Source organism: Stenella coeruleoalba (genome assembly GCF_951394435.1).
Source record: "Stenella coeruleoalba genome assembly, chromosome: 13".
Lineage (NCBI taxonomy): Eukaryota > Metazoa > Chordata > Mammalia > Artiodactyla > Delphinidae > Stenella > Stenella coeruleoalba.
The window spans coordinates 54926953-54949003 of record NC_137159.1 but is presented as its reverse complement, the minus strand read 5'-3'; the positions used below and the strand labels follow the sequence as shown (position 1 = coordinate 54949003).

Genomic DNA, 22051 nt, shown 5'->3' with positions numbered 1-22051 from the left:
TATCCATCACATCCAAAAGTTTCCTCTCAACCTCTTTTTTAATTATTATTTTTGTGTGTGTGTGATAAGAACTACAATAACATAAGATCTTCCCTCTTAGTAAATTTTAAAGTATGTAATACAACATTGTTAACTATAGGCACCATGCTGTATGATAGATCTCTAGGACTTATTCATCTTTTTTTTTTCCCAGGACTTATTCATCTTGTATAACCAAAACTTTGTACCCTTTGACTAATACCACCCTGTTTCCCTTTCCCCCTAGCCTCTGGCAACCACCATTCCCTCTCTGCTTCTATGAGTTTGACTATTTTAGATCCATCATATAAGTGGTATTATAAGGTATTTGTCTTTCTGTGTCTGGTTTGTTAGCAGGCAACAAACCTGATTGCTAAGAAACCAGACACAGAAATGTCCTCCAGATTCATCTATGTTGTCACAAATGGCAGGATTTCCTCCTTTTTAAGGCTGAATAATATTGTATGTATATACCATATTTTCTTTACCCATTCGTCCATCGATGGACATTTAGGTTGCTTCCATGTCTTTGCTATTGTAAATAGTGGTGTGATGAACATGGGGGTGCATATATCTTTTTGAGTTACTATTTTATATAAATTTATATTATAAAACTTCCTTCAGATAAATACCCAGAAGTAGAATTGCTGGATCATATAGTAGTTCTATTTTTAATTTTTTGAGGAAACTCCATACTGTTTTCCATAGTGCTGCACCAATTTACATTCCCACCAACAGTGTACAGGGCTCCCTTTTCTCTACATCCTCACCTTGTTATTTCTTGTCTTATTGGGGTTTTGTTCTGTTTTTGATAGTTGCCATTCTAAAAGGTGTAAGGTGATAACTCATTGTGGTTTTCAGTTGCATTTCCCTGACGATTAGTGATGTGAGCTCCTTTTTGTGTACCTGTTAGCCATCTGTATGTCTTCTTGGGAAAAATGTTTTTCAGATCCTTTGCCCATTTTTTAATTGGATTGTTTGTCTTTTTGCTATTGAGTTGTATGAGTTTTATATGTATTTTAAATATTAACCCCTTATCAGAAATATGATTTGAAATATTTTCTCCCACTCAGTAGGTTATCTTTTCATTTTGTTGATGGTTTCCTTTGCTGTGCAGAAGCTTTTTAGTTTGATGTAATTCCACATGTCTATTTTTGCTTCTGTTGCCTGTGCTTTTGGTGTCATACCCAAGAAATCATTGCCAAGGCCAGTGTCCAGAAGCTTTTTCTCAATGTTTTCTTCTAGGAGTTTTATGGTTTCAGGTCTGATGTTTAAGTCTTTATTCCATTTTGAACTGACTTTGTGTACTGTGTGATATCAGGGTCCAATTTCATTTTTTTTAATATATATTTTATTTACTTATTTTTGGCTGTGTTGGGTCTTCGTTGCTGTGCATGGGCTTTCTCTAGTTGTGGCAAGCAGGGGCTACTCTTTGTTGCAGTGCATGGCCTTCTCATTGCGGTGGCTTCTCTTGTTGCGGAGCACAGGCTCTAGGGTGCATGGGCTTCAGTAATTGCAGCACGCGGGCTCAGTAGTTGTGGCTCACAGACTCTAGAGTGCAGGCTCAGTAGTTGTGGCATGCAAGCTTAGTTGCTCTGCAACATGTGGGATCTTCCGGGACCAGGACTCAAACCTGTGTTCCCTGCATTGGCAGGCGGATTCTAAACCACTGCACCACCAGAGAAGCCCTCCAACTTCATTGTTTTGCCTATGGATATCCAGTTCTCTCAACACCATTAATTGAAGAGACAATCCTTTGCCCACTGTATTCTTAGCAACCTTGTCAAAAATCAGTTGACCATATATGCATGGTTTTATTTCTGGACTCTCTATTCTGTCCCATTGGCCTAATGAAGCAATCATTAGGCCCATTGATGGACCTAATGTCTGTTTTTATGCCAGTACCATACTATTTTGATTACTGTAGCTTTGTAATATATTTTGAATTAGGAAGTATGATCCCTCCAGCTTTGTTCTTCTAGCTCAAAATTACTTTGGTTATTTGGGGTCTGTTGTTGTTCCATGTGAATTTTAGGATTGTTTTTTCTATTCCTGTTAAAAAAAAAATTGGGATTTTGATAGGGATTACTTTGAATCTCTATGGGTTGCTTTGGGTAGTATGGACATTTTAATAATATTAATTCTTCCAATCTATGACTGGATGTCTTTCCACTTATTTGTGTCTGCTTTAGTTTCTTTCATTAGTGCTTTATTTTTTTGGTGTACAAATCTTTCACCTCCTTGGTTAAGTTTATTCCTAAGTACTTTATTCTTTTTTTTTTTTTTTTGCTATTGTTTTGGGATTGTTTTCTTAATTTCCTTTTCAGATAATTCATTGTTAGTGTGTACAAACACAACCGATTTTTTAAAATTAATTAGTTCATTTATTTTACTTATTTTTTGGCTGTGTTGGGTCTTCATTGCTGTGCGTGGGCTTTCTCTAGTTGTGGTGAGTGGAGGCTACCCTTCCTTGCAGTATGCAGGCTTCTCCTTGCGGTGGCTTCTGTTGTTGCGGAGCACAGGCTCTAGGTGCATGGGCTTTAGTAGTTGTGGCATGTGGGCTCAGTAGTTGTGGCTCACAGACTTTCGAGCACAGGCTCAGTAGTTGTGGCGCACAGGCTTAGTTGCTCCGTGGCATATGGGATCTTCCTGGACCAGGGCTCGAACCCATGTCCCCTGCATTGGCAGGCAGATTCTTAACCACTGCACCACCAGGGAAGTCCCCACAACTGATTTTTGTATGTTGATTTTGTATCCTGCAACTTTATTAAATGTATTAGTTCTAACAGTGTTTTTATGGAACCTTTAGGGTTTTCAACAAATAAGATAATGTCATCTGCAAACAGAGATAATTTTACTTCTACCTTTCCGATTTGGATGCCTTTTATTTCTTTTTCTTACTCTGTTGCTCTGGCTAGGACTTCCAGTGGTATGGTGAATAGAAGTGGCAAGAGTGGGCATCCTTGCCTTGTTCCAGATCTTACAGGACAAGCTTTCACTTTTTCACCATTGAGTATGATATTAGCTGTGGGCTTTTCTTATAAGGCCTTTATTGTGTTGAGGTATGTTCCTTCTGGGTATTATTTCCTTCTTTAAATTTTCTGGATTTCCTAGGTATTTTATATGTTCTATTTGTATGTACTAGGAGTCAGATTTTAAATTTGATAGAATTTGTTGTATTTCATAAAAGAATATTAATTGGTTGTATTTATTCTAGTCTCTTAATGTCACGTTACTTTCTTAATTTTCTTATGCTTTTCTAAATGTGAACAATGGGGGAAAGGTACTATAAGCACAATTCAAATAAGCTGGCTTCAGAACTCTTTAAGTGGCTTTTAGTTATTATTTAAAAATTAAGAGTGTTTTTTTTCCATTGTCAAAGTTTTCTACTGTTTATGCAAGTTGTGTTTTTCCTTAAGTCATCAAAAACTGTCTCTTGGTTAACATTTCTATTAATATGTTTTGATTTTTAAGGACACTTGGCTTTATCACCTGACTGTTGCAGCTGGAAGTAACAATGTAAATGTTGGATCTGAATTTGAACAACTCGTTTGCAAATTGCTAAATATAGAAGGGGAACCTTGTAAGTTTATAACGTACAAGGCTTTATGGTTTATGAAATGGGCCCCTAACTCCCTTAGCCTAATAGAGTTTTCACTTTGCGGGTTCCTGTTTCCCTGAGATGTACCCATCTTCTCACAGGCTTTGCTTGTCATGGGCCAGGATTCTCATTGTGGTTCTTTGGCTCTAAGGACACAGTCATTCCTTGACATGTCCATATCCTGTCACACCTCTCTGCCTTTGCTCACATTACTCCCTCTGCCTGGAACACCCTTCTTCCTTCACATTCCCCACCAACTTGATGAAATCCTACCTACCTTAGGAGCTCCCCCAGCCAACCCATCCCAACTCAGCATCTGGGTCATAAAAGGTGCCTAATAAATATTAAAATTATATCCCAATGCACTTTACCATTTAAAACTTTTATAGCATTTGTTGCTTTGCACTGAAGTTTTTTTTTATGGCTAAGGTTTCCCCATTGAGAGCCTAGATTCTAAGCTCTGCTTTACTTAATAATAGAGATCACATTTTATTTGCAGTGTCTAGCATAGGAATTTAATAAATGTTGATTTTAGGAATGACTTCAAGTTCCTCTTTATCTTTCTGTCTCCTGCTGCTCTGGCTTCTCCTCTCTGTATCTTCCCCCAGCTCCCTCTCATGTACAGTCATCTCCCCACCTAGGTCACCAATCTTTAGCACATTTAAGCAACATGACAACGCCCTGGTAGACTTGTTTTGGCCTAGAATATTTCTACCAAACTCTTCTAGCTTTAATTTATCCAAAACAGAAATAGGAGAATCCCAATGGCCTGGAAACTGAAATAAAATAATGTTATCAGAGGTTTTTCATGACTTTTATGACTTAAATTGTGAGCCAAGCCAGAATGAGGTAATTTCTAAAGGACTGATTTAATGTGAGGCCAAAATAAGTGATTCTTTCTATTTCCTGTTCATATTTCATTCTGTGTTTAGCCTCTCAGATATGGAGACACCCTACTTTGTGTCACAGCAAAGAAGGACTCATTTCTCCTTTGACAACACTACCTTCGGAAGCTCTACAGACAGAAGCAATTAAATTATTTAAGGTAAGATTTTATATGGAGTTATATATTGTTAAAAAATTTAATAGGAAAAAATAAAACTTCAGATTATAAAGTTTCACTCTTTTCAAGAAAATTCAAAATGTGATGATGATTAAGAAAATCTACTGAAATAAAATTAGGTGAATTTAATATGCTTTCTGAGTGAGGATTTGAGATTTACTGCAGTAAACTATCTATGGTTTGGGCCATGTGAAACACTTAATATCAGAAGAATCATTTCCTCTTCAACCTCTCAAATGGAGAGACTCCTGACATCACTTGTACCTCAGTGTTGGGAGAGGGATCAATACCCTTCTTCTTCTCCAGTGCTACTCTCACATTCTTATTACTCAACCTCTATTAGAAATCCGTGGTGACTTGAAGCTTACCATTCAACTATATCACTCTTAATCCTCCACCCCCATCATCTCTGTCATCAGTCACCTTCTGGTAACTCCTCAAATTTCATTAAGGATTTTGGCTCCCAACTCACATCTTTCTCTCTGCCTCAAATCTTGCCATTACCTGAATTACTTTGCTATCACTTCACTCACCAATGCCACGGCCTTAAGATTCCTGACCTTCTCAATGTCAGTAAGCTTCCTCTCTACCCTGCTTCACCTTCCAATTCTCCATGTCCACACCCTGACCTCAACATTCCTCATAAGTACACCACTTCTAAAAGCTTAAATTCTAATGGGTCTTTCATTAACCATAATCTCTTAGCCCATGAGCTCTCTAATTTTCTTTCTTCCATTTCTCATCCTCACTAAGACATTTTTTTGAGCCATTTATTTTCTTTGAGATCAAGAGAGAGCACAATAACTGCCTCTTGGCTTTTCTTCCTTCTTTATCTAGTCTGGATGACTTTCATTAATACTCATAGTTCCTTGGGACCTGTAGTTCCATGCAATCTTCAGCTGAACCCCAACCGAGATCAATGCTGCTGTCTTGCCTGCTTCCCTATTAATCGCATACATACTGCTAGAGAGCATCAAACAGCCGTATGGACTGGAGCCAATGTAAATCTGTGGTCTTCATTCCTTAGGGCCAACTGTCTCTCCTTTTGCTTGTCTTTGGTCACATCCCCTCAAATTCCCTACTTAGTAATGCTCCTCACAACAAAGTTACCTTCTAGTTCATTGGGAAAATTAGAGGGCATCAGAATTGATCACCTCGAATCTCCCTTCTCAACAGACATTCTTTCATCTATTTTTTCCTCCATTACTCCAGTCTCAGAATATAATGTACCTTCTATGGATTCATGTCTTGACTCTGCACTGGGACCTTGGTACTTCATTTTCCCATAGTCTCTTAAAGTCTCAATTTTTGTCTCTCTTTTGGCTTTTTCTTGCCTACATTTCACCCATCTCAAAAAATTATATATTTACTAGATAATACTAAGGAATTGTTGTTAATTTGGGAAGGGGATAATGATGACATGATGGTTATGGGAAAAAAATCTTTATCAGTTGGAGAGCCCTACTGAAGTATTGGTAAAATAACATGATATACATTAGAATACTACAGAAAAAAAGTGGATGCAGGGGTTGAATGAAACAAGTGTGGCAAAATGCTTGTTGACAATTGTTGACACCAGATGATGGGTACATTATACTGTTCTCTCTACTTTTGTTCATGTTTTAAAATTACCATAATTTTAACGTTTTTAAAAATCCACCTGTAGAATACACAAATATCCAAAGCAAGAAAGACTTTATACAAATATATTTGAATATCTGGATGAAGTGATCAACTTTATAACAAAATATAAATGGTGAAAACCAGTTACACAGGTGAATGAAAATTTAAACAGGGAAATTTACTAAACTTTGTAAGTGTGGTTAATTTCAATGCTGTTTAAACTGTCCCAAAGCATAGGAAAGAAGGAAATTTTGCAAAATTTTTTTCTTTTACTTTTTTGGGGGTAAATCTCAAACATATATAAGAGTAGAGAGAATATTATGAAGTATAAGATACTCATCATCCAGCTCCACAGTTGTCAACATATGACCAATTTTGTTTTATTCTCCCCAACCCCACTGCTCCCCAAGATTGGATTATTTTGAAGCAATTCTCAGTCATCATGTCCCCAGATTCTTTTTGTGAAGTGAGTATTCCTTTGTTACCAAACCCCAGAAAATATTGTAGAAAACAGAGCATTTCATACAAAAACTAATAAAGTATTAGTAAACAGAATCCAACATCATACTAAAAGAATACTAATCATGACTAAGAGGGATTTGTTCCAGGAAATCAAGGATGGCTAAATATTAGGATGTCTATTAATATTATTTATTATTAAGTTGACAGTCATCTCTATAGATGGTGAAAAGGCATTCATAAAATACTGATAGATATTTCCTTAACATGATAAAATATTCCTGCTTAGTAAAAACAAATGTCATGCTTTATGGGGAAATGCTTTAAACATTTTCATTAAAGTGAAGAACAAGACAATCATACTCACTCCCATTAATATTTTAAAAACTTCTTATTAAAGCATAATCTGTATAGAGTGTATCCCCATTATTATTAATATTATTATTATTTAGCATTCTATTAGTGGTACTAACCAGTTGCAATTAGGCAGTGAAAACAAATTAGAAGGGAACAAATTGGAAATGCAAATATTTACAGATTATGTAATTGTATACCTGGGGAAAAAAACTTAAAAAACTACTACAAACAAAAAAGATAATTCAAAAAAAAAAAAGATAATTCAATCAGATAGTGAGGTACAAAATTAATAAGCAGAAATCAAAACTTTTTACACGTACAAACAACAACCAGTTAGAAGATAAAAGGAAGAACTTCTGCTTTTTGGCTGTGATGGAGCAACAGGAACTGGATTTACCCTACCAATGGTTTTCAGACTTGAATAACAGGCTGTGCAGGACAGTGATCCTCAGGAAAACAAATGAAGTAAGCTTTACAATCGTTGCAGCTTAATATCTTGGAGAGAGTTTCATGACCACAGTGCATGGAGGGACACCCAGATGGTGCTTGGCAGTCTTCCTGAGTTACCAAGACAGAGTTTAGAATTTGAGGAGGCCAAGATGGTTAGAATTCACAAAACTGAGAGGAGTGAGCAAAAGAGAGTGGGAAAGTGCTCCACAGATTCATAGAGGGTTCCTTTTGAGTTTTTAGCTGAGAACTGATAATCATATGTGTGTGAGGAAACTACCTGAGGCTAGGGAAAGAATTACCAGAAAAGAATAGACAAAAAAAAAAAAAAAATTCCTGGAGCTTACACATAGCTGAAAATAGTTTGTATTCCTATCATCCAGAATGGAAAGACCTCCTAATGCACTAAGCATCAAGTAGAGTACTCAAGATAGAAGTCACATTGATTTTTAATAACCTAACCTCAGAAATGGCATATCATCATTTCTGCCATATTCTACTGGTCACACAGACTAACTCTAGTACAATATGGAAGGGGATTGCCTCAGATATTGTCTGAATATCAAGAGATGGAGATCATTGGGGGCCATCTTGGAGACTAGCAGCCATACTTCATATATTCAAGAAAGTAGAGGACAGCATAAGCATTTTAAGAAGAGTAATGGAAGATATTTAAAAGATCCAAATTGAACTTTCAGAGATGAAAAATGTAGTGGCTAAAATGAAAAAAATACCCTGGATGAGATTAACAACAGGTAAGGTAATGCAGTAGGCAAGACTAGTGAACTTAAAGACATAGCAAGAAAAATTATCCAAAATGAAACACAGAGTTTAAAAAAAACTGAAAAAAATTGAATACAGTACAGTGAGCAATGGTATATTTTCAATCAGCCTAATATATATGGAATTGGAGTTCCACAAAAGGAAGAAAGGCAACAGAAAAATATTCAAGGAAATAATGGCTTAAATTTTCTTTTCCCAAATTTAATGAAAACTATAAAACTCTCAAATTTAAGAAGCTCAGTGAATCTCAAACAGAAGAAATGTGACAAAAACTACTCTAATATACATCATAATCAGTTGCTTTAGACAAGTTATAAAGAGGGTGGTGGTTTGGGAGGAATAACCTAACACATAGAGAACATAGATAAGAATGACAGCAGACTTCTTATTGAAAACTATACAAGTCATAAGATAGTAGAGTAACATCTTTAAAGTACTGCAAGGAAAAAAAATCTATCAACCTAGAATTCAATATCCAGTGAAAATATTTTTCAAAAACAAAGGTGACATAAAGGCTTTTTCAGATATATAAAACCTGAAAGAATTACTCCCCAGAAGACCAATACTACAAGAAATGTTTAGTGATGTCCTTTAGGCAGTCAGAAAATGATGCCAGATGGAAATCTGGATTTATGCAGAGGAATGAAGAGCACTAGAAATGGCAAATATGTGGGTAAATATATAAGAATTTTTCCTTATTATTTCAATCTCTCTAAAAGATAATTGACTGTTTAAAGGAAAGATAATAACATTGTATTGTGGGGTTTAAAATTATATGTAGAAATAAAATATATGACAATAATAGCACAAAGTCTGAGAGAGGGGAAATGTAAGTATACTGTTGTAAGGTTCCTATACTACAAGAAGTGGTATAATATTCCTTAAAGGTAGACTGTGATAAGATTAAAATATATGCTAAAACCCTAAAGCAACCACTTAACAAAAGTCAAAGAGGTTTAGCTGATAAGCCAATAAAGGACATAAAACAGAATCATAAAATATACTCTAGTAATTTTTTAAAAGGCCGAAAAAGAGGAAAACCAAAAAGAACATATGAGACAAATATAAAACAAATAGCAAGATAGAAGATTTATTCCTGATCATACTAATAATTACATTAAATTTAAATGGTCTAAACACTCCAATTACAAGGTTGAGATTGTCAGATTGTATAAAAAAACACGATCCAACTATATGCTGTCACAAGCAGTACTTCTTTTGTTTTCTGACATTTGTTGTAAGAAAAAAAGACTGACATTTTAAAATAGCCTGCTCAAAAGAAACTGATTTCACTCTCAGAACTTCATTTTACTCCCAAATATCAATGTCATTAATAAGCCCAATATATTTAATTCATTGAAACAAATATATATTACACTATAACTACAAATTTATTTAATACATTATTACAATAATTTGGGGTTCAATTAGCATGCAAGTATTTTTAAGAATTCATAGATAGAACACTTTATGAGTATTGAAGTTGCTTCCCCTGCCTTTAGGCAATCCATCCTAAACTTTCTCAGGCAAGTGTACCTACTCCTCTAGTCAGGAACAAAACAAATTTTCACAGTTTTATTACAATGAACTGTTAAAATGAAGAATGATAAGTATTAATATCCTACTTTGGAAAATGTCTAGGAAAGATTATGCTATAACCTTTTACTAGTAACCTACTCCAAAATTTAATCTCTTTGGGGGAAAAAAGTATTTATTTGCATTCATTTTAAGTTATTTATTCTACTATTTCCCAAAATATTTTCCTCAGTAAACTAGTTTTTAAAGATGCCAATTGGTATTACTAGAAAAAAATAAAGATGGGAAGGGATTGTAGTCAAATAAGTTTAGAAATTCTGTGCTGTGTAGAGAATACAAAGATAAATAAGAAAGAGTCCTTGTCTTTATGAAGTTTATAGTCTGGTAGACCAGGGACTATTACTGTTCCATATGCCCTTAAAATGAATGCATATTCTGCTCTGAGGTGGAGTATTCTACAAATGAGTTCAAGTTGGTTGATAGTGTTATTCAGATTTTCTAAATCCATACTGATTTTTCTGCCTACTTGTTCTCTCAAATATTGACAGGGGATATTGAAATCTCTAACTTTAATTGTGAACTTTGTCTGTTTCTCCTTATAGTCCTATAGGTTGTTGCACCATGTATTTTGAAGCTATGTTATTAAAACATTTAGGATTGTTATGTCCTCTAGATGAACTGACCCCTTTATCATTATAAAATGACCCTCTTTATCTCTGGCAGAATTCCTTGCCCTGAAATCTACTCTGTCTGATATTAATGCAGCCACTCTGGATTTCTTTTGATTAGTGTTATCACAATATATCCTTTTCCATCCTTTTAAACAAAAGCTATTGCTAAGAAGAGGATCAATATTTCATGCAGAATAAATCTGATCATTTCTCACCCTGAGTATATCTATTTTTTTCATTTAATTCAGACCTGCCAACTTTTTATAAATGCAGCAGTTGACTCTCCTGCAATTGATTACCACATATCTCTAGCCCAGAGTGCTTTGCAAATCTGTTTGACACATCCTGAGCTACAGAATGAAATTTGCTGTCAGCTCATTAAACAGACAAGACGGAGACAGCCACAGAATCAACCAGGACCACTGCAGGTATCTGTTGATACATATACATGCAATTTTAAATGATGTTGTGTTCCTGATTGTAAGAAAAATACATATTCAATACAGACATTTGGAAAATTACAAAAAGTATGAAATGGAAAAACAGCTATTAATATTTTTATGTATATCTTTTCAGTTTCTATATTTATATATAAATGTATATGTGTATATCTTTATGCACTCACAGTTTTTCACATTACTAGAGCTACAGTGTACATACTACTTTTTAAAAACTATAGAACATAATCATTTCCCCTATAGCCTTCAATAATCTACAAAACATTAATACTAGTTGCATTAATATCAATTACTATACATTTAGGTTTTTCCAGTTATTTTTCCTATAATAAATACCACTACATTAGACATCTTTGAACCTAAATTTTGTGTGCAAGTCCAGTGAATTTCATTGAGTCCACTTCTAGAATTTTCCTATATCTTCAACAATGTTCAGTGTAATTCTTCTTTTAATTCCTTTCCAGGTAAAAAGTAGTATTTCACTATTGATTTTGGATGCATTTCCTTAATTATTAGTGCAGTTGAATTTATTTTCAGGGGGTTTTTGGTCACTTGTGTTTACTCTTCAGTGAATACCTCTTTTAATCTTTGCTTACTGACTCCCTGTCAACTACAGGATAAAATAGAAATTTCTTACCCTAGCCTGTAAGACTCTCAGGGGTGGATCCAGGTTTTGTGGGACTTGAAGCTCATGCAGCGAATACTCTCCAAGAAAAAGAGTACAAAATACATTACTTTTACACATTTTAAAAGAACGTATGACCATGTCATATGACTAGGACAGCTCATCGGGCCTGTCCCAGGGACTTGGAGGGGACCTGTGCATAGAGGGGTTCTGAAGCTTAATCTTTATGTGAATCAAGGGCCCTTCATAGTCTGGCTCCAGTGGCCTCCTCTTTCTCCACTTCATTTTATACTTCCTGCCTCCAGTGTACAGTGAATGAATAAACTCTCCCCATTCTTCAAACATACCCTGCCTTTGCATTATCCTTCACCTTGCACCTGGCATTATTCCTGTTACCTGGATCCCTCTGCTTTCTTCCTACCTGTGACTTCACCGTCCAGCCCAAGCAACATCTCTCCCATATATTCCTTCCTGACTTCCGCAACAGTAAGTCATTCCCTCCATTAGTTATACTTAAAAAATATTATTACAATGTATTAGCGATATTATATTATAAATTACTGTTTCAATATATAATGTCTTCTCCTGGACTGTAGGTTCTTCAAGGGCAGGGCCTTTCCCCCTTCTCCTTTTTTATATGACATTTAAAAAATTATTGAAGTTATACTTGCTTAATTAAAAAAATTAAGATAGAAAATAGAATATAGTCCAGAGCAAGAGAAGAATAAAAATCACATACAATTCTATTACCTAGACATACCTCTGTTAATATTTTTGTACTTGCCCCTTATTTAGGTATGTATCTATATATGGGTAGATAGGTTTTGCTTTTTGTATAAATAATTTTTTTTACTATTTTTCAATCTGCCCTTTCTCAGTGCCATTACTTATATTTCAATGAATGAGTTAATACATAAATGAACAAAAAGCAACAATTTCCCTGATCTTTGGGTGTGATATCAGAAAGGACTACCATATCATGTCTTCTGGTACCTCAGTTGTAGACAACAATATATACAACTAGATGGATTATGGTTCTGACCCAATAGGAAGCTTTTATGTTTTTATGTATTATAAACGCTCTAAGCAGATAATGCATATATGGAAAAAGCAAAAACATGTGGGGTCAAGTAAGACTGTCATCATCCCCTTGCTCTCACAGCCTCTGTCAGTCATACTTGCCCTGACTTGGATCTCTGACGACCACATGGTGTCTGACCTGTGATGCTTCTCTTTGCCCAGGGCTGGCAGCTCTTAGCGCTCTGTGTTGGGCTCTTCCTTCCCCATCATCCTTTCCTGTGGCTCCTCAGACTCCACCTAAAGAGGAATGCAGATTCCAGGTACGCAGAATTCTAGCCAGCTAAACCATTTATGTGGCCTCTGAGTGTCTACAATAAGTCAAAGGTATTCAGTAACCTGCCAGGTACATTTGTGGAAGAATGTGTGAAACAAATGTTGGTACAGGAAGCCTTTGGTTATCATTTATGCGGAGCTGGGAAAATATTTCCTTTGTTATGTTAAATCTCTTATGGAAGATTACAGTAAAAGCTTGAAAAACTGACAAAGAATATTTTAAGTGAAAAGTCTATGTACATTTCAAGTATGAATGTGTTATCATTAGTGGGTGTTCATTCAATAAAAGCAACTATTTTGTTTCCTTATTTTTCCTATTACTATTTTCTTCACATTGAATTCTTTTATGTAGAAGACTTCTCTGATGGTCTTCCCACCTTTTATAATTGTATGTATTTGAATTACTTCAGAATTTTTACTCCTTTGAAAAAGACTCATAAAATTCAGCTGTCAGAGGGGCTTTCTTACAGTGAGACCCAGGGCACCCAGCCAAGGGTTATCAGGATCATTTTGTCCAAGAGGTTCATATTAGGTTGTTTAAACAGACTCTGGGATTCAAACAAACAAACAAATGATGAATCAAAAAACAACTTGAAAGCAGTAGGAAAATATACTCCAGCTCATAATATATTTTGGAGACTCTGTCATCAAGGTCATGTGATTCCAATAGCAGTCACTGAGGACCCCCTACCCCTCCAGACAAAGGTGACATTTTAAAGTCTACCTAGAAGGCACTGGAATAAAAATATATTTAGAGATATTATCAACCTGCTTTTATAAACAGAATAAAAATTATATATAACAAATGAGGGCAAATAAGATCTCTATCCAGCTTTTACTGGATTTATTTACTCCACTGGTTTTGTTTAACATTTAACATTTTTAAAGAAGTGCATGTTTTGCAAAAAAGGAAAATATATTTTTATTTTTGTTTGAAGATATTTTCTTACCTTGCTTAGCAGGAATGGCATTAACTTCTATGTTCTTCAAAAGAGAACTCTCCTCATCATGCACTTCTTAAGTTATCCTGTACTAGTCTTTATACAGTTATTTTCTTTATATTTGTTAATATAATCATTATATATTGACCATAAAATGTCTGGTAATTTTAAATATATTTTGTGACTGTAATAATACAATAACAATAAAGATTGTTTTGTGGGGAAGTCTGGTTTAGTCAGTAGCAAAAGTAAAGACACTAGAATTTGAGAAAAGTAACAGCAGTTAATATCACTCAAAAAGAAAAATTGGGCTTCCCTGGTGGCGCAGTGGTTGAGAGTCCGCCTGCCGATGCAGGGGACGGGGGTTCGTGCCCCGGTCGGGGAAGATCCCACATGCCGCGGAGCGGCTGGGCCCATGAGCCATGGCCGCTGAGCCTGTGCGTCTGGAGCCTGTGCTCCACAACGGGAGAGGCCACAACAGTGAGAGGCCCGCGTACAGCAAAAAAAAAAAAAAAAAAAAAAGAAAAGAAAAATTACTGTCAACATTAGCATAATACATTGTAATATTTGTATACCAAGGAAAGCTTTCTTAATGGTTTCATATATGTAAAAGGTTGTCTTAATTAAATTTGTTCTTAGGCTTTATCTTAAGTTTTGTATTATAGGACAGAATTTGGAAAATATGCCATTTACTGCCAACGATGTGTAGAAAGAACGCAACAGAATGGAGATCGAGAAGCAAGACCCTCAAGAATGGAAATTCTTTCCACCCTTCTTCGAAACCCATATCATCATTCTTTGCCCTTCAGTATCCCCGTACACTTCATGAATGGGATATATCAGGTAGATTAGACTTTCTACCCAGTGAAAACATGCTTAGTCTAGAATTCTAAGTGCACTCTGTGGAACTGGGAAGTGAGACTGTTTCCCTATTTCTGTCAGCTCCTGGCAGTGATAAATATGCAAATGTATTAGACCTTCTGTCAGGACAGCTGAGTTGTGAAATAGTTTTGCTAAAAAGGATTCACACTAAAAAAATCCATAATTGAACCAAATAAGGGAGGAGTTTCACTACCATTATAATTCTGATGGAGAAAAACAAAAAGATTGAGGCCTTTCCCCACCTGGGTACCGGCTAGGTGAGAAAATAATTACTAACGTGTGGGATGTGTACAGGTTTAGTCTCTTTAAAATCTCCAGATCTCAGGAATTATCTGGGAAAACTGTCCAAGCCCTCCCAACTCAGATCTAACTGCTTGCTTATTAACTCAAGCAAACATGTTCCAAAGCTAACAATTAGTCTTTGTAGCTCTAAGCCTTTTATCATGGAATTCAGATACTTAACTGCATATTAAAGAAACAAAAGTTAAATGTGCTTATTTTTTTTCCTTTGCTTAAAGATTACATATTGTACTGTAGTTCTTGGTTTGCTTCTAATGGGCAGGCATAATATCTCTGCAAGATGTTTGCAGCTGTCAAATGATCTTTCTATTTTGAATTCATGTCTGTTGGCTGAAGCCAAGATTTCTGAATTCTTACATCAAGCTAATGACTAAGATGACATTAAATTTCTCCAGCGGAGCTTTGGAAAAAAAGTTAAAACACCTAGATAAATATGCTATCATTAATCATGCATCAAGAATGCCCTGTTTCCCCCCTGAAATCTAAGTTTGAAATGTTTGTACCTTTTTATTAAGAGAACGACTTTGTTATTTCTGTTTAGGTAGTTGGATTTGATGCATCCACCACAGTGGAAGAATTTTTGAATACTTTGAACCAGGATACCGGGATGAGGAGGCCAGCACAGTCTGGATTTGCATTGTTCACAGATGATCCTTCTGGCAGGGATTTAGAGCATTGTCTTCAAGGAAACATCAAGGTAAAACCAACTCCTTTTAAGGAGGCAGACCCAGAAAACAGCAAAGAAGCTACTCTGCTATTTGCAAAAAGTTTAGCTCAAGAATTTTCCAAAAATTTAAGCAATCTAATTTTCATAATAAAAATAATATTGCAGGACTTTGTTGAAGCCGTAGAATTCTTAATACAATCTGCACACACACATACTCCATGTTAAAGAGAAGAAGAGGATTAATAATAGTAATAATACCCTAAATATTAGGGTAAAAAGAGTGGAGGTGTGGAAGGTCTAATAAAATGGCTTTCCATTTTATTCATTCACTCAGCAATATTCATGGAACTGTTTATTGTGTCCCAGGAGCTGGTCCAGACCCTGTGGGTAATATAAAGAAGGTCGAGAAATTGTCCCTGCACACAGTGAACTTCTAATTTGCTTAGGAAAGAGTAGCCTTATACACTGATAACCTTCAATCTGAAAGTGATAAATATATAAAGAGCGAGGTGAACATTCTACAAAGGGAGAGATTAAGTTCAGATTGGAAATTAGGGAAGAGCTCAACTGGTCTTTGAGGGATTGGTAGAATATGGACCTGTGGAAATAAAGAAGAGATTCCAGATATAAGGAAAATCATGAGCAAAGACAGAGAATTGGAAGATTCTTTAAAAATGTTTTCTAGGTCATAGTAAAATAACTGTAATAAAGTTTCCATCTAGCAATGGCAACAATTAAAAATATAGAATATAGAACCATAAGGAACCTTAGAGAAATAACCCACTTATTTTGCAAATGAGGAAACTGAAGCCCAGAGTGAAAAATGATTTATGGCAAATCAAACAGCTAGAACCAGGTCTGGACCCTCTTACTTGATGTGGCCCTTGATTGCTCTTGGGAATAAGTACCTTGTTACGGAGTAAAGGTATTTCTATGATTTGGAGATTAAAGAATTGGGGCAAAGCAAGGGACACACCCATGAGTTTAGAACATGTGAAATATCAGTACTTTCATCTAACTCCCAGAAGCCCAGCTCCACTTGCAGAACGATCTGTTGGGTGTCCATGGGGTTCCGCAGACTATGTTAAAGCTCATACTTAGTTCCTTAAGGAGTACTGGTCAGAATATAGGATTTCCACCTCACTCCACCCCACCCCTGCCTTATTTCTTCAGCTGCATTTTGAGACATCTAGATAAATGAATGTCTTTTTCTTCTCAGCTCCAAGTATATCCTGTTTAGATCAACAATTCCAAATGTAAATTTTTGAGACAGACATTCCAAATGTAAATTTTTGAGACAGACATTCCTATGTTAATAATTAGTCAATAAGATAAGCTAGTATTTTTGGTTGGCTTGAACTGAGTAAATATCAGGGGCTTTGGTGAATAACTGCTTACCCCATAATTCTGAAAACTGTTATTTATAATTCTCAAATGACCAGTCTAAAAAAAACAAACAAACATTTATTTGGTTCCTGAAGAATTTTTGTTCTTTCCCAATCAAAAATCTTAACATTATATTTCAGATTTCTTTGGTATAACATCAGTTATTCCCATCTTTATAAACTCAGAAGGTGGGAAGTTGCTTCTTCAGTGACTAAATCATGAAAAAATTCCTGGAATCTTCTTGTTTCCAGTCTCATGCAGTCCTTCATTAAGATTCCTTTTTGAGTAAAAAATTCATGGCCATAGTCCAAAGTTAATGTGTGTCCAAAAGGATAAGAGGACCAAAGAGTGATTTATAATTAAATTCTAAACTCAGAGCTGCAGAAGCTTAAAACAGAAAGCACCAGTCCATTTGGTTTGATCACATTAATTGAAAAATTTCAGTCTATAGACATGCTTGTCTTCAAAAAATATCCAATGTGAAAAATATTATGAATCTCCATTTTCCACTTCCCTTCTAGATTTGTGACATTATCTCTAAATGGGAACAGGCTTCCAAAGAACAGCAGCCCGGGAAATGGGAAGGTACGAGAACCGTTCGTCTCACTTATAAAAACAGGTGTGTAATGCCGTTGCCAAGTGCCAAAGTGGGAGTATGCGTCTATGTTCAAATCATGCACCTACAATTTAGTTTCCTATTGAATAGCCTTAAAAGTTATATTCATTTATATGTTTTCTTATAAATGGTAACTGTTTCTATAGGAAGAAGAAACTGTCATATAAATATTTTTCTCTAATTCTAGTTTGTTAATGTCATGAATAATTATATTTTATAAAAATATGCACTTGGACAAAGATTAGAAAAAAACTATAGGAAAATATAGCTGCTCTCTTAGGGTAGTTGATATAATTTTTCACTTTCAAAATTTCCTTTAACACTATTTTACATTTTTTCATAAGACTGAATACTCAAATACCCTACTGTAGATCTGTAGTAAGAAGTATTTGTTTACCCAAGTCTTTCAGAAGTGATATATTCATATCCATTCATTCTTATTCTTTCATATTCTCTCTTCCTCTGTATTTATTGAGCTTCAACTATAAGCCTGGCACTTAGCTAGATGCTCTGGATAAAATGATAATAAAAACAGACACATCTTTTGGAATTTACAGGCTAGTGAGGAAGACGGTTGCTAATTTTACAATGACTCTAATGAGTATATAATAACATATTAAGTTCTCTGAAAGAAAAGAGCATGGCTCTGTGAGAGCACATGGCAAAAATCCTGACCTAGCCTGGAGACTTTGGGAGGCTTCTTTAAGGAAATGATGCTTATGCCCACGTCAGAAGGGCGCTGAGAGTGGAAATGGATGGAAAAGGATGTTCAAAGCCTGTATAAGGAGGCTGTGCAGTGTTTCAGGAACTGGGAAAAAGCTGGTAGGGCTGGAGCACTCACTTTCTCAACTGATACAATTTTAAAAGACTTTGGCAAATGATCAGAAATCAGGTTTTCTTTCTTTCTTTCTTTCTTTTTTAATATCTTCTTTTCTTCCATGTATTAGTAGAAGGTGGTATTTAATAAAGAGTGTTCACTGACCAGGTCATATTAACTGTACAACAACAGCAAAAAAACTAAAAAAAAGTATTTTCTTGTTTTATTTGACTCATATCCCATAAAGTAAGAAATCTAAAATATCAGACCAAGAGCCTGGTAGAATTATTGGTGAAGTGTTGACTTCTTTCAGAAGGCTACTTTTGGAATATGTTCATAGATCTGAAGTTGGGATATGAGAAGTAAGGGTACTATGTAACATAAAGAATGTAACAGCCTTTGATCCAGTTCAGGATCTCTTTTTCTGACACTTTATTCCACAGAAATACCTGCACAAGTGGGCAAGAATATTCCAGTATGCTTTATAACAGTGAAAAATAAGTGTTGTAGGGGGCACTTAAGTTTATCAATAGGGGAACAGTTAAATAAATATTGTGCATTCATATTGTGGATTCCTCTTACACACTCAGACATTGAAGTGTCACCACTGTTTGAACAGACTCCTTTGATCTGAATGGTGGTTTTGAGCCACAAGAGCTTCTCTGTTCAGGGGTTCATGAGCTGAGGTGATTCGCAGGAGTTCTGGGTAACGAGAAGGTAACTGTCAAGCTTTGGTATCTAAGGTTTTAAAATCTCCTATTCGTAGAGATAAGCAGGATTATTTAGATACTAGAAATCTAATAGGCTGTACTCCCAGAGGAACCTGTCTCCACTGATGGCAGTCTTCATCTGTGGCCCTTTGGTGACTGGCAAGAACAGCAGCTGGAAGACGTGGACCTTCCAGATGATTGTTTTAGTTTTGTGATCACTGGAGCAGTGGTTCTCAAAGTGTGGGTTCTGGATCTGCAGCTTCAGTATCACATGGAAACACGTTGAAATGCAAATTATTTGGCCCCATGTCAGGCCTACTAAGTCAGAATGTCCGGGGATAAGGCCCAGGAGTCTGTTTTAACCACTCTCCAGGTGATTCTTACTCATGCTAAGTTTTGAGAAGCACTGATCCAGAGGTCCGTGTTGCTGCCTGTGTCTTTTGTGGAAGGAAGCCAGCTCCTGGACCTGACCTGCCATATATCTTTATGTAGAAGAGGTTCAGGAATTTTCATTTGGTTTTGTTGGCACTAAGTGGAATTACGTCCATGTCTAAGACTATTCCTAACACTGCATAGCTTATGAATGCTGAATACATACTGATTTTGACTGTGATGGCCACAGTTGGAACCAAAATTAAATGGATGAAATGGAGAAAAGTGGTCTGAAAGACGTAAGAATTACTGTGCCAAGTCTAGCAAACACCACCAGGGAGGACAAAGACAGTCATGAATAACACAATGCCTTGTTAACAACAACAAAGCTTTATGACAGTATCTTTGACATCAGAGAAAAAGCAACTCGATCATAACGTTTAATTTTTAACAGAAATCTGAAATGGCTGGATAGCCACATCTATGAGAAAGTACTGTTTCTAAATGCGGTCGTGATTTGCACATGTGTAAAATGGCTTAGACAATGAGCCCTAATTTCCGGGGACACAGTTAGGAGGGGAGCTGGCTGTGACCTACCATGCAGCTGCGGACTTGATTCTTCATCTGTCAGGCAGCACTGTAATAAGCAAAACTAAAGCACCAGCTCTCTTTATCATGGAATTTTTGCTTATATTTAGTAAGTTATGGAATTTTAATTATTTAGATTTAGGGGTTAATGATCTAATTAATAGGTTTTGAACTTGTTCTCATAGAAAACCATTTGGTAACTAACGTTTAAATTCTATTCATATTTAAGCCACTTATTTAATTTGGTTTCTTACTGTCTATTTGAAATTGCAAAATCAAAGCATGTTTTTAACAAAACAAAACTGGCAAGTGTCTTTCTCTACAGAGAACAACTCTTCCTTCTCCCCTCTTTGAAACGAAAGATTATTTTCAATAATTCTTTGTTATTGTTTTCTGGAACATAGTTTAACATTCCCATCTCTGCCACCCTTAGCTGACTGTAAGAGCACCTATATCCATTGGATCCTAAGCCAACAAGCCTCTTCACAGGTCACCTAGTGTATGCCATTTCTTCCAGCTGTGTTCACACCAAAAAAAAAAAAAAAATTCTAGTATGAAGAGACTCTTACGATTCTAAAGACCTCTAGAGAAGGCTCATCATCATCATAATAGTAATAATAATAACTGCCACCAATATTTATTGAGCACTTACCACATGCCGGGCCCTATGCTGAGCTGTTTATATGTGTCATCTCATTTAATCCTAACAACACCTCTAGGTAGGTGTTATCATTAATCTCCATCTTATAGATGAGGAAACTGAAGCTTTAGAGAGTTAACTCATTTACCCAAGGCTACAGAAGGGATTTTTCAGGGGTTTTTTGGCAAATAGTTTCCATGTGTAACAATTCTCACCACCATTCATTTATCCATTCATGCCGTAAACATCTATCCAGTGTCTGCCAGTGCCAGGCCTTGTTGAAGCCCTAGAGATTCAAAGGTGAATAGAATTTTCCTACCCTCTAGAAATCTTACAGTTTATAGGGAGAGACAGACATGAATTCTTAGCAATGTGATTAATGCTGTAACAGTGACAGTATAGCAGAGTAGTGAAGAACATGGGCTCTGGAGAGAAACTGCCGGGTTAGAATCCTGGCTCCCCCACTCACTCTGTGACCTTGAACGAGTCACTCACCATCTCTGTGCCTCAAGTCCCCTCTACGTGAAGTGGAGATGAAAACAGTACCTACCTTTAGGGTTGCCTGAGGGACTAAATGTTGGCAAATGTAAAGCACTTGGATCAGAGCCTAACACATAGTAGATACCCCTCTTGTTGTGAATATAGCATGTCTGTTGTGTGAACAGAGAGGCTTCTCACAGTGGTGACTTCTGAGCACAGGACTTGTGGTAGCCATAGAGGCCGGAGGAGAACAGGGAAGGGGCGTCACAATTGCAGATTTCGTAGTGTTATTAGCAGACCATGGTGGACAGAGGAAGGAAGGAAGGTAAATGGAGAGTGAAGGCAGGCTGCTTCCTCAGTAAGTTTACATGATGATGAGAAAGGCAACAGTAGGAAATAAATGCTCTGAGGACTGAAATATGGAGCCGGTTGGAGGCGAGCAAAAGGATTACCCAGCAGTGCCGAGAGCTCTGCTGAACTTGGAGCAGTGTGTTTGCTGATACTGGTCCACATAGTGACATGATTTCCATCCCACAGTGTTCAGCTTCCTGGATGTCAAGTGAGGAGGTGGGCATTTGGGAATGCCCCAGCCTTCCAACGTGTGCCCTCCCTGCTGTGACAGAAGCCCCTTTCTCTGTTTCAGGCCCCTTTAGGATTG

General features: G+C 36.3%; 1 protein-coding gene across 6 annotated transcripts in view; it reads left to right on the top strand.

Annotated features, from left to right (window-relative positions):
• PLEKHH2 (pleckstrin homology, MyTH4 and FERM domain containing H2) overlaps positions 1-22051 on the top strand; it is a 116958-nt gene that overhangs the window by 79959 nt on the left and 14948 nt on the right. For 4 of the 6 annotated variants that reach the window (XR_013830973.1, XM_079940376.1, XM_079940375.1 and 1 more), the window contains 7 exons: positions 3493-3601; positions 4552-4664; positions 10807-10986; positions 12884-12981; positions 14601-14778; positions 15659-15814; positions 17692-17789. Coding sequence is in view for 3 of the 6 variants with exons in the window: in XM_079940376.1 (XP_079796502.1) it covers positions 3493-3601; positions 4552-4664; positions 10807-10986; positions 12884-12981; positions 14601-14778; positions 15659-15814; positions 17692-17789 (932 nt within the window). In the remaining 3 variants the exon portion in view is untranslated. The remainder of the gene's footprint in view (positions 1-3492; positions 3602-4551; positions 4665-10806; positions 10987-12883; positions 12982-14600; positions 14779-15658; positions 15815-17691; positions 17790-22051) is intronic. The other 2 variants (XR_013830974.1, XR_013830975.1) reach the window with 1 other exon arrangement.